Raw genomic sequence first — 12,699 nt, forward strand, 5'->3', positions numbered from 1 at the left:
TATTCAATTCCTGTGGACTTCGGTGCAATTGCTGCCAGAGAATCGCTACTGTGGCTTTAAGTGTTCAGGGGCCCTAAGTGTTCTTTTCTCTTAAACATAGAATAGAAAAATAAAATTAAGAAATCAGGTCCTAAAGTTGATGTGGTAGACCTCAGATGGGATCTCTCTCTACTCTTCAGCTTAGGTGGTAATAACACTGGAGGGGGAAAGGTAAATGAAAGGGCTCAGCTGCTGGCCCCTAAATTTCAAAGAAAATTTGTCAAGGGTTGCCTTATAGGTAGCATAACCAAAAAGAAGGGGACCTAAACAGAGACTATTAATGTTAATTTTTTGTATTTTTTATATATTACTCCCAAAGATAGACTGGAGTCAAAGGAGGACAAAAGGCCTCAATGGGTTTAGTCACACTGTGATAGCAGTATATGTCTACAGTGTTGACTCAAAAAATACCTAGTCCAATCACTGGTCAATAACCTCCAAAATAATTTTTTAACTCCACTTTTTTTGTGTGTGCCAAATCCCCAATAGTATAATTTAAATGATGTCTTAACTTACATAATCTTTGATAACAGCACAGCAGTTCTCACAAAATCTCAGCATTTTTAGATTTAAAGTCCATGATATATTCATTTGTTTAAATAAATCCACAGCTCTTACCTTAAAGTAGTTCCCAGTAGAGAACATCCATTTCACCAACAGCTTCTTCAAGGGGAATCACGATGCTTTTGTGGCCATGTCTCCAAATTATCATTAAAATGGAGAAAACACAAAACATGATGAAAAAAAGTAACTATCCAATTTTGAATTATGTATAAATGATTTTTTGAATCCAACTAATGGCAAAACAATATAAATTGAAGCATTTGACTAACTATAAAACTGATTATGTGGTGTACTATGTTCCATTCTCTGGAACAAGATTTATGTGGGGAAATCCATCAGAAATTTATATCTGCATGAGGGAACATAATTCTTGCTTTATACATCAGAGACCAGGGGTTCCCTTCTTTTCTCACTGCATTGCTTTTCAACATGATTTTGCCCAACTCTGTTGCCTGGTCATTGAACACATTCCAGCTCGATGATGAGGAGGTGACAAGAACAGGAAATTGATCCAGCGTGAACAGTGGTGGATTCATCAACAACTCTGAAAAGCCCATCAGCCCAATGGTCTATTTTTATTTAAAAAAATTTTTTTATTTTTTTTTTTGTAAATGTTCAATAGTCCATTCTGTAGATATTTGAAGTTCTTAAAAAATACATTATTGATGACACTGAGTTTAACAGGGGGTGGGATTTAACCCACAGCCATTTTGTGGTAAAGAGAATACTATAAACATTTTTGTTAAGACACTCTTGTGTGTAATTCGGAATTGGATAGTTACTGTTATATTTGGACATGTTTTGTGTTATCTCCACTTTAATGATTTTTTTTTTATAGTACCATGCACTTTTGATAATTTGGAGACATGTCCATATAGTAACATAATTTGCTCTGAAGAAGCCATTGGTGAAACGGATGTTCTCCATTGGGAACTATTGTAAGATAAGTGCTGTGGATTTATTTAAACAAATGAATATATCATAGACTCTAAATTTAATAACACTGAGATTTTGTGAGAACTGCTTTGCGTGCTGATTAATGTGGTATTGAAGATTTATACAAGGTAAGACATCATTTAAATTATACTATTGTGAATTTGCACTAAAAAATGTGGAATAAAAAAATTATTTTGGCTGATTTTGACCAATGATTGGAATGTTTTTTGTTTTTGGAGGAGGGGTTGAGTCAGCACTGTAGATATATACTGCAATCACAATGTGACTCAAACCCACTGAGGTCTTTCTACCTACTTGATAAGTCCAGTCTATCTTTGGGAATAATACGAAGACTGACAATTAAGTTTGCGAACTTGCCTACAAGCGCTTACATTGACAGCACTGTACAAACAACTTGGTAAGGTTTCATAACCTTAGTATATCAGTGTCTCATAGCTGTGTTCATGTCAATGTGTGCCTGTGTCTTGTTGAGTGGTGTTCATTATTGTTGCGTGTTTTTGTGTACCATCGCAAGAATATTGGAGCTTGGAATAGAGCAATAAACAAACATTAAATTTCTTGTTAAACTTGGCACCGCTGATATCAAGCAGGAAATGTGTAACATCTTGATGCAGTTGAAACAGCACAACGCTCGTATAGACCTCATGGAGGAGTGCCTAGCAACGCATGACTCTCAGTATTTGGCAGTACAACGTGAGCTCCATAAAATCACCTCACTACAAGCTGAAATGGAAGACATGTCTAATCGCATGCGCCGGAGCAATGTCCGCCTTATTGGTCTCCCGGAATCCTCAGAGGGGACAAACATGCTGGTGTTTCTACACTCCTTCATCCCCAAAGTTTTAAATATCCAATTCTCCCCTCCACTGGAGATAGAGCGGGTGCACAGGGTCCCTTCGGGCCCTCCTTCGCCATCCAAGCCACCGAGACCCATCGTCTTAAAATTATTACTCTATCCACAGGCTATTCAAATGATGGTGGTTCCGAAACTCACTTACATCTTCAACATGTTTCCCCTTCTATTTTCACCCCTGCTATATAAACAACTAGAATCTCAGATGGCTAGATTCCTCTGGAATAACAAACCCCACAGAATCTCCCTTCAAAAACTAAAGGCCCCCACGCAACAAGGTGGCGTCAACTTCCCAGATCTTTTTTGTTACCACAAGGCCTTTATATTAAGACAAGGGGCGGAATGGCTCTCCTCTCCCTCCCCGTCAGACATCCCTAATTGGCTCCGCTTGGAAACTTCCCTTGTAAAGCCATTCCCCCTCTTACGTTTGATGGGTGCCCTGAGCTTTCCTAACCTTTTCAAAAACCCCTTACTCTCGACCACTCACAAAGCCCTTTCGGATCTTGATGCCCGTCTCGACATCCCCTGGAATCAATCTTCTTTCTGCCCCATTTGGTTCAATAAACTCATTTCTATTGACAAAAAGGCAGTCTCCTGGCCCCACTGGTTTTCTCACCACATTTGGGACCTAGGGTCAGTAAGTCACTCAAATGGCACCTTTTTCACATTTAATGAATTGATGGACTCCTTCTCCATCAATGCGTCCCACTTCTACAGATGGCTCCAACTATGGTCTTCCATTAAAAAATCCGGTCTATTTCCTGTAACATTCAACTCCGCTCCATCTTTGTATACTCTTTCTCGACAATTCCTTGCCCTTGGCCACACTGCTTCCCACTTTTATAAGCTTCTTAAATCTATGTCCCCCTCATCCCTGTCCCATCTCCAAGCCTCTTGGGAAGCGGATATTGAATTCTCCATCTCAGAGGAGGCCTGGTCCCATATCTTCCACTCCACCTTCCATACCTCTCGCTCAGCTTCAAATCTCCAACACATGGTCTTTTTGCTACATAGAGCAATATGGACCCCGATCAAATCTCATAGAATCAATGCCTCCTTTTCCAATCAATGCTGGACATGTCACTCCGACACGGGTTCTCTAAAACACCTTCTCTTCTCCTGTCCTGCAATCGCCTCCTTCTGGTCCTCTGTTTGGGACTCCATCTGTTCCATTTTCCATATTAATATCCCCCTGACATATCAAATGCTCTTACTGAAATCCTTTCAGGCTTCCACTTTGATTTCTGATTCAGATTGTTTTTTGTTTGACATCCTACTCTTTTTGGCCTTAAAAATCCTTCTCACTTATTGGAAAAACCTTTCCAAGGCCTCTCACTCTCAGTGGTGGAATCTAGTATGCCTCACCTACAGAACGGAAGCATACCTGGCCAAATCTACTGACAGATTTCCATCCTTTCAAGGAAAATGGTCGCTTTTGAAATCTTACCTGCTCTCCCTTTCTTCTCCTTCTTGAATGGACCACTCTATTCTTTCTATTCTTTCTTTTTTTTCCCCTTCCTCTTCTCTTGAATCATTGAAGCTTTCATGCTTATATTTACAGTTAGGTTATCTTCTACCTCATTTTTAGACATGCTTCCACAATGTTTTGATCTTATGTTTATGTACTTCTGCTTGTTTGTTTCAATTATTGCTATTAACATCTTGATATGCATGCCTCGCATTGAATGTTTCATATGTCTACTTTTTTCCATACTTTGTATATTCAAAAATTAATAAACAAACCTTGACTAAAAAAAAAAAAAACTTGGCAAGAGTGAAAATGAAATCAGCGACATGTTAGTCCAAGTTTATGGGGGTAATGCCATGAAGAAAATGTAAATGTACAAATGGAGGGGAGAGAAATCGTCACTGATGAGTAAGGTCAGGGCAGCCAGTAACGAGCAGAACTGACAAAACCATTTCAAAAATTTGTTGAATTGTGTGCCAAAATCTTTGGCTGACTGTGAGAAGCATAGCAGACCGAGTAAACATCGATAGAGAAACAGGAAGAACTTAACTGAAAATCTTGGCTTGAAAATGGTGTGCGCAAAAATGGCCCCGAAGGAGCTCACCAACGAACAAAAGCAAAGGGGAGTCGAAGTTTGACAAGACCTTTTGGAGTGGCAAGAAGATGTTTTAGGCTGTTATCATTAGTGATGAAACATGGGTGTGCTAATATGACCTTGAAACAAAGCGTCAGTGTTTACAACTAAAAGAGTTCCGCCAGTCCAAATCAAGAATCAAAACAATAATGTTAAATTTTTTTGATATTGGAGGGGATTGTTCATTATGTATGAATTTGTACCAACTGGACAGTTAACCAAGTTTACTATTTGGAAGTGCTGAAAAGGCTGCGTGAAAAAGTTAGAAGAAAACAATCTGAACTTTTCGCCAACAACTCATGGCTCTTGTATCATGACAATGCACCAGCTCACACAGCACTGTCTGTGAGGAAGTTTTTAGCCAGAAAACAAATACAGTGGTACCTTGGTTTGCGGGTGCACCGGTTTGCGAGTGTTTTGCAAGATGAGCAAAACATTCGTAAAATCGGCGCCTCGGAAACCGAGCGTGCCTCGATTTACGAGCGCCCCCCCCCGCGATCCGGCACCCTCCCCCCCGGTGATCTGGCACCCTCCGCTCGCGTCGCACCCCCCTCCCCGCCGCGATCCGGCATCCACCCACCCACTCGATCACATTTCTTACCCCCGTTTGGCACCGGCACCAATGTACAGGACATGCCGGTGCCCGAAGACCTGCCTCCTTCGCGCTGGGCCTTGAACATCTGCGAGAATCTCGGAGAGAACGGGAATCCGAAGGCCTTGAGCATGCGCAGATGCTCAAGGCCCAGCGCGAAGGAGGAAGATCTTTGGGCACCGGCATGTCCTGTGCGTTGGTGCCGATGCCGGAGCCAAACAGGGGTAAGAAATGTGATCGGGTGGGTGGGTGGATGTCTGGGGGATGCCATATCGCGGTGGGGAGGGGGTGCGACGCGAGCGGGGGGATCGCCGGGGGGGGGGAACGAGTGGAGGGGATGGCGGATCACGGGGGGGGGGGCTTCATGAGCGGGGGGAGCAATGCTGGTTCTTGGGGGGGAGCAGCACCGCTGGCCTGGGGTGGGAGTGGTGGGAACGTATCAAAGCAAGTTTCCATTATTTCCTATGGGAAAACTCACTTTGATATATGAGTATTTTGGTTTACGAGCATGCTTCTGGAACGAATTATGCTCGTAAAACAAGGTACCACTGTAACTGTATTTGAACACCCTCCCTACTCACCAGATCTGGCCCCCAATGACTTTTTTCATTACCCGAAGATAAAGGAAATATTGAAAAGAAGACATTTTGATGACATTCAGGACATTTGATGACATTCAGTTCTGATGGGCATTCCAGAAAAAGAGTTCCAAAATTGCTTTGAAGGGTGGACTAGTTGCTGGTTGTCGGTGCATAGCATCCCAAGGGAGTACTTAGAAGGTGACCATAGTGATGATATTCAGTAATGAGGTATATAGCACTTTTTCTAGGATGAGTTTGCAATCTTAATTGTCAGATCTCATATATGAAAAATACAAAAAATTGACATAATTGGTCTCTGGGTCCCCCTTCTTTTTGGTTATATAAGAATATTTTATTGTATGGTGGATCTTTCTCTATTATTTGTTGTGTTATAGGTAGTATAGGATTGACAGGAAAATTAATAATGGAGCTATGTTGCTTTTCAGGTAAAATAATTCTTCAGATTCTATATAGAAATCATCTTAACATCACAAACTATAATTTGTCTTTTCACAAATTATATTATTAAACTAGTTGGTCATTCTGTATTTTAATAAAGGTGTATTATCTGGCAACATTAACAGTTTTTACCATAATGTCTTCTGAAATTTTGTAACAGCCAAGCAGAAGAAAAGACTGCCTTATAGTGGTGAAGAAGCAACAGAAAAGGCAAGAGCAAAGTCATAATAACCAAATCTCTTGCCGTTTCTGAAATTTTGTTGCAGTGACTATAACACAATTTCAGAGCAGTTGATTATATAATTTTATTATATTAAAGTAATTTGGGAATCTGTTTCCAAAAACATTTTGGCTTTTGTATGCAATGGGAAATAACTTTCTGAAATAAGTTGTGAATATGCTAATGTTACTTTTTTTAGCTATTTCCTGAAAACTTAGGCCTATCAAACTGCGCTAGCGTTGGGAGCAGCGGAGGCCATTCAGCGTGGCTCTCTTCACTAAAAACAGCGAAGTTTGATAGAAGAGGCCCATAGTTTAACAGATTATTTTTCTATTAGTGTTCGGTGATAGAAAAACATTTATGAACTGAGATATGAAAGTTGGTCACATAGGTGCCAACTTTGTAGATATAGTGGGTGATTGAGCATACCCACTGATTTTGAAATGTTGACTCCTATCATTAAAGAACAGAATTTAAGACTATGGTATAAGAACCTAGAGAATCAGGTTGAATTCCTACTGTAGCTCTTTGTGACCCTGGGCAAGTCACTTAACCCTCTATTAGGGACAAAAGGGACAAAAGCTTGGATATTGAGCTCACTAGGGACCGAAAGTACCTGCATGTGATAGCATATTTCCAGTAGCGCTATAGAAATGATTTGTAGTATCTGTCACAGCTGCTGAAATTTGCCTTTCTTAGGTCTGTTCTGTCATTTTGTCCCTCCCCCCATATATATATATGTTTGTTGACCTGCAAAAATCTTCATACCCTTATACATTTTTCATTTTCTATCTAAAAAATGCATTGAAATACTTTTTCACTGGTCTTACATAATATATAATATGTTTTTCTGTTTTATGTAAGATGGTTATTATTGGATGTGATGGACAATGTTCAAAAAGTATTAGATAAATAATGCAATGGTACTTATGTTTTTCAGCCTGGTTGGATTATTTTGGACCAGCCAGATGTTGGTGATCAACTACAGCAACACCAGGAATTGTCTCCATTACCTCCTGAGTGGGAAGAAAGACAAGATGTCCTTGGCAGAACTTATTATGTCAACCATCAATCTAGAAGAACTCAGTGGCAAAGACCAACAGCTCAGTATGTACATTAAATTTGAAGTATATCACATTGCCACCATTACTGAAGTAGAGCTGTAATATACTGTTCTTGTACAATAACCTCTGGAAGCTTCACCATAGAGTCTTGCATCTATTCTAGCTTTGGCTGCAGAACTTACAAATAAATCCATCCCCTCTCCAAGGTCACCTCCCTGGACATTCCCCTCTAAACTCAGTTTGTTTCTGCAGCCTTGCTGCTGACTTCTAGTTTCTTCTGCTCGTGAATTTTCTTTCTCAATTTCTAGTCTTATTTTGTTCTGTGCCGTGGGTATTGCCCAAGTGCTGCAGATTCACTCTGGGGGAGTGATCCTTCGGCGGGAGATTGCAGACTTTAAATTAAATATTGTCTGCTTTTGAGGTATGCCCTGTTAGCAGAACCTGCAGTAAGCCCCCTGGACTGCCTGCAGATTGGATCTGGTCTCCAGATCGGGAGCCATCTCACCCCGGGTTTGTCCACTAAGGGGTAGATCGCAGGCAGCTACGGTTCCGTGGAGGTATGCCGGGATTGGAACCGGACCGCGTGTCTTCCCTGATTTCCCTGAGGGGTCCTGGTTGTCGTTATCTATGGTAACAGGGAAGTTGAGGCTGTCAGAAGACCTGAAAAATCCAGTTTTATCAGCTCCTGAGGTACTGATCTCCTTGCTTGCACTGTGTATTGCTAGCTGCCATTGACTTGCATTACAGCACATGTCTCAGAGGTGTCTGTGTGGCTCTGAGTTTGGCGATTTTGGGGGGATGCTAAAATCGGGGTTTTGGGTGGTTTCCCTGCATGCCCTGGTCCCCCCCCCAACATGTAAAATTGTAAAATATCCATTTTTCAGGGTTCCTTGTGTTTTTCCTGGGCTCTTTTAGGGCAAAACCGGCACCCGCGGCAGTCATCTTGGATTTTCATTAAAGTTTTTTTTTAAGTATATTTTTTGGCCTTAGAAGCTTTGTTTTTGCTCCAAACTTCACATATGGCCTCCTCGGGACAGGATGTATGGATTCATACCTTAGATGCGGGGGATGGCTGCCAGATTTGCAGCTGTATATTGCGTGTGCATATTATGCTCCCTTTCTCCGGAGAGGCCCTAACACCCTCCAATTCTGCCAAAGTCACAGTTGCTGCGTCCGGGGTGCCTAAATTGGGCACGGATGGCGCTTCTGTGAAATGAAAGCGCAGTTCCGGGGAAAAGTCTCACATGTCTGTTAATCTTTCGAAATTTGAGACACGCAGAGCGGCTCTGGATGCCAGGGCCTGTTATTCCCCGAATTTATAAAGATGTGGTATCTGACTTTCAAAAAGAAAAAAAAAAGGCTTTGCCTGTTTCTCCCACTCAGACACCAGTGCAACAGTCTGTTCCATAGTTTGATTCCAGCAGGTCGGATTGTTCCTCTGCTGGAGCACCAACGAGCAAGCAGCCTATCCCCACCTTTGCTTCTCCTTCAGTCTCTATGCCTTTGCTGTTGCAGGTTTCTGCGGCGGAGTCCACAGACGTGTCTGTCTTAATCAGATCTTGGTTAGACTCAGAACACTGGGCTTCAAGACCTTGGGGGATGACCATTTGGTGCGCTGGCTCTTCCAGTCTAGCCGCCTGCCCGACCTTATTTTCGAGTGTCTGCGAATACTGATCCTTGCTTCAGGCAGAATGTTCAGTCATGAGTTCTAAGCTTCCGCTATCCGCCTCATTTCCAGACAGTGCGGATATGGCAGAAATGATCTTAGAGGTTTGGACCGGAGGTCCCCTGAAATGCACTAGGGCTATGGTGTAGTGGTATCCCATTGCATCGGAGTTCACCAAGCGTTTAGTCCCATCGAAGGTTGATTCGGCTGTGGCTCAGGTCACTAAACATACCGCTTTGCCCTCGCATAGAGAGGTTGTCCTGAAGCATATTCAGGACGGAAGAGTGGATTTTGTTCTCAAGCATCATTTTGATTCTGCTTCGACGGGAGTGTGAGCTGCAGCGGCCACTTCCTTTGTGGCCCGGGCATGTCAAATTATTTGGCAGACGCACTCTATGACATCTTGAAAGTTTTTGCTAAGCTGGGAGCTTATTCAGTTTCCGTTCGGCGAATGCTGTGGATTTGCCAGTGGTCGGGTGATTCTTCATCTAAATCTACGCTGAGCAGATTACCTTTTAAAAGGGTTCGCTATTGTTTGGCTAGGGTTTGGATGACCTTATGGCCAGTGTTCAGGCCCGTTAGCCTAAGGTGCTCTCTGGCTCTAAACCTCATCCGACCAGGGGTGTAGGATGACTGAATTTTCGTCCCTACATGCGCACTTTCCAGTTCACCAGGCCCCCAGCAACAGGACACCATTTTGGTGCACCCTCGAGACCTTGCTTTGGAGGTCCAGAGTGCCAACAGTCTACCAACTCCCATCCTCCTGCCCCTCTCAAGAGAAAATACTGACACCAGGCCTCTGGCGGGCGGCTGGCAGCCTACCTTCTGGAATGGCAAACGATAACTATGGACCAGTGGGTCCTCGTGGTGCTCCGGGAGAACCTTTGCCTGCATTTTTTCCGTCCTCCGCTGGACTTCTTCCTGTCTTTTCCGGTGGGAAATCTGGACAGAGCCAGCAGGTGCGAGCCACAGTGGGCGCAGGTTGCTGGATCTGGTGGCCATAGAGCCGGTTCCACACGATGACTTGAAGATACTTGATATACTTCATCGTGCTGACATGGATAACCTGGACATACAGATGATTCAACTGGACATACTGGCCTCACTTATGTATGCTGGACACTACAGACCTATATTTTCCCATAGCCAGGCCCAGCCTGTACCTTGCTGTTTGTAAACACCTGCAGCCTTTGCAATGCTAACGTTTTTGTCTCCATTCCCTGCTGGAAGGATATTTCTCCAAGGTTCTGCTGAACTGTTATCAGTGCTGTATGACTTCATATGCCAGGCACCCTGGAAAGCCATAAACTTTTATAATGAGCAAGGATCCCTGCAGGACGATGTGGGTGTAGCGAGATGAGAGAACTTGGTACCAAAACATTTGCTCCCTGTCTCTGAACCAAGTTATGGGAACCAAGCAGCTGGATTGTTGAAAGGTCACCTTTGCCAACTTTCAGCATACAAGGACACCATCCCGAAGATGCACAGAATTGTAAAACCACTAATTAGCATCTACAGCTCTCAGCGCTGGAGAAAGAAAGTTCACCAAGAGTTTTTTTTTTTTTTTTTTTTTTTTATTAGGATTTTATATACCGCCTATCAAGGTTATCTAAGCGGTTTTTTACAATCAGGTACTCAAGCATTTCCCCTATCTGTCCCGGTGGGCTCACAATCTATCTAACGTACCTGGGGCTATGGAGGATTAAGTGACTTGCCCAGGATCACAAGGAGCTCTGTTTCTGCAAGGCCCCCCCTACTGGGGAGGGGGGGTGGAGGTGAGAGAGGCGTGGACTGAGAGGAGGAGTTAGGTATACATTATTTTATGTACCAATAGGGAATTACATAACCAGAATTCGGGGATGGACTTTTTTGGAACAAAGGAAGAATTTCTCTGTATAAAAAACACATGCATTCTAGGTAAAGCCAGAGAGATTCACTTACTTATGCTACGGGGATCTGCTAGCCCCCTGCTAAGCATATGGGTGCAAGTTCTTCTCTCCATTGCATATTCTGAACTGACAATATATTTTTCTGATATGTCTCTGCTGCTGTAATACTGTAAGTTTTTATACTAACAATAAACGAATATTGTCTGTTTTGGAAGATACAGTGCCGTCTTGTAGTTATTCCAATGAGGTAAACAAAGCAGCCTTTACTTCAGTGCCAAAGCAAAACTCTGAAGATTGCAGACCTATTCTGGACCCAAAGGCAGTGAGTGCTTCCTGATCTTTCCAGAGCACAGGAGGTTCCTGAGATTTCAAGTGCTCAGGAGTCTCTTCCAGTTCACAGCTCTGCTTTTCATGCTGGCGTCAGCACCCAGATCCTTCAGCAAAGTCATGTTGGTAGTAGCTGCCTATCTGCGCTCCCTAGGGGTACTGGTTCATCCGTACCTCGACAATTGGCTGATCAGAGCTCCCTCGCTGGAGGAATGCCGCAGGGCGGTTCTCCAGGTGGTGCAATTACTGGAAAGTCTCGGCTGGGTGATCAATCTCAAGAAGAGCAGACGACAAAAAGAGGCACTGAATATATCAAATCCAACTTGTGGTCACAATGTCTTTTATTAATGGTTGAACCATAAAATATCGATAAAATCCTCTATATGCTGAAAAAATAAAATCCCAACTAGGATCCAAGCTTTGGCAAAATTGTCGCCTTTCTCAGGGGACAATGATAAACTAAAAAAAATTCCATAAAGCTTAAAATTATATCAAATACATATAATAAATGATAGATACATTTATTGTTAAAAAAATTTGTACATAAATAAATGAGAAGAGATATTTTGCAGGAACAAACAACAATGTAATTTATCAAGAGGAGAATATGCTTCAATTGATGTAGATTGCTCTTTATGAGAAGTACTTGCCTACTAAGGATAGTGATCAAAACAATGATCTAATAAATACAATAAATATATATTTATTTAATTTTTTTAAGGGGAATATTGATAAATTAATTAATTGATGAATTATATTAATAATGGAAATGGTACTATGTAAACTAATTTAAATAACAATGAATGAATTAACCTAAAGATAATCTATGTATCAACATGTGTTTGTTTAAACACACACAATTAATGTAATTCTTTATTCATTTTTTTTAAACTTACATCAAGTGTACAATTAATAAAACATTTAAGATTAAATACATCACTTAAATTTTCTTAATATATTCAGATACATAAGTTTATTCCCTTCCCACCCACCCTTTCCATTCATATTTAATCAAAAATATATAAATATAAATACTCTTATTTATATGTTAAAACCTTCTGTATAATTTAGACAACCCACCCTCCCCCTCTCCCCCCATTTGCAAATATACTTCCAATAGAAAACGACATCTATTCATTACAGTAGGCTGTCAATGGCCCCCAGAGTTTTATAAATTTATTATAATTACCTTTTTGTATAGAAATTATGCTTTCCATTTTATAAATGTGACATAATGAATTCCACCAAAAGGTATAATTTAATCTACTATAATTTTTCCAATTACTTGTTATATATTGAATAGCGACTCCTGTCATTATCAATACCTGTAAAAGTTTATTATTACTTGATGAAATCTGGCTCCTTGTTCTATTCGACATACCAATG

The 12,699-nt window shown here is 41.5% G+C and overlaps 1 protein-coding gene across 6 annotated transcripts in view; it reads left to right on the plus strand.

Annotated features, from left to right (window-relative positions):
- NEDD4 (NEDD4 E3 ubiquitin protein ligase) overlaps positions 1-12,699 on the plus strand; it is a 319,682-nt gene that overhangs the window by 163,683 nt on the left and 143,300 nt on the right. For all 6 annotated transcript variants that reach the window (XM_033919613.1, XM_033919614.1, XM_033919612.1 and 3 more), the window contains one exon: positions 7,308-7,474. In XM_033919613.1, the coding sequence (XP_033775504.1) occupies positions 7,308-7,474 (167 nt within the window). The remainder of the gene's footprint in view (positions 1-7,307; positions 7,475-12,699) is intronic.

The sequence above is a fragment of the Geotrypetes seraphini genome, chromosome 14 (genome assembly GCF_902459505.1).
Source record: "Geotrypetes seraphini chromosome 14, aGeoSer1.1, whole genome shotgun sequence".
NCBI lineage: Eukaryota > Metazoa > Chordata > Amphibia > Gymnophiona > Dermophiidae > Geotrypetes > Geotrypetes seraphini.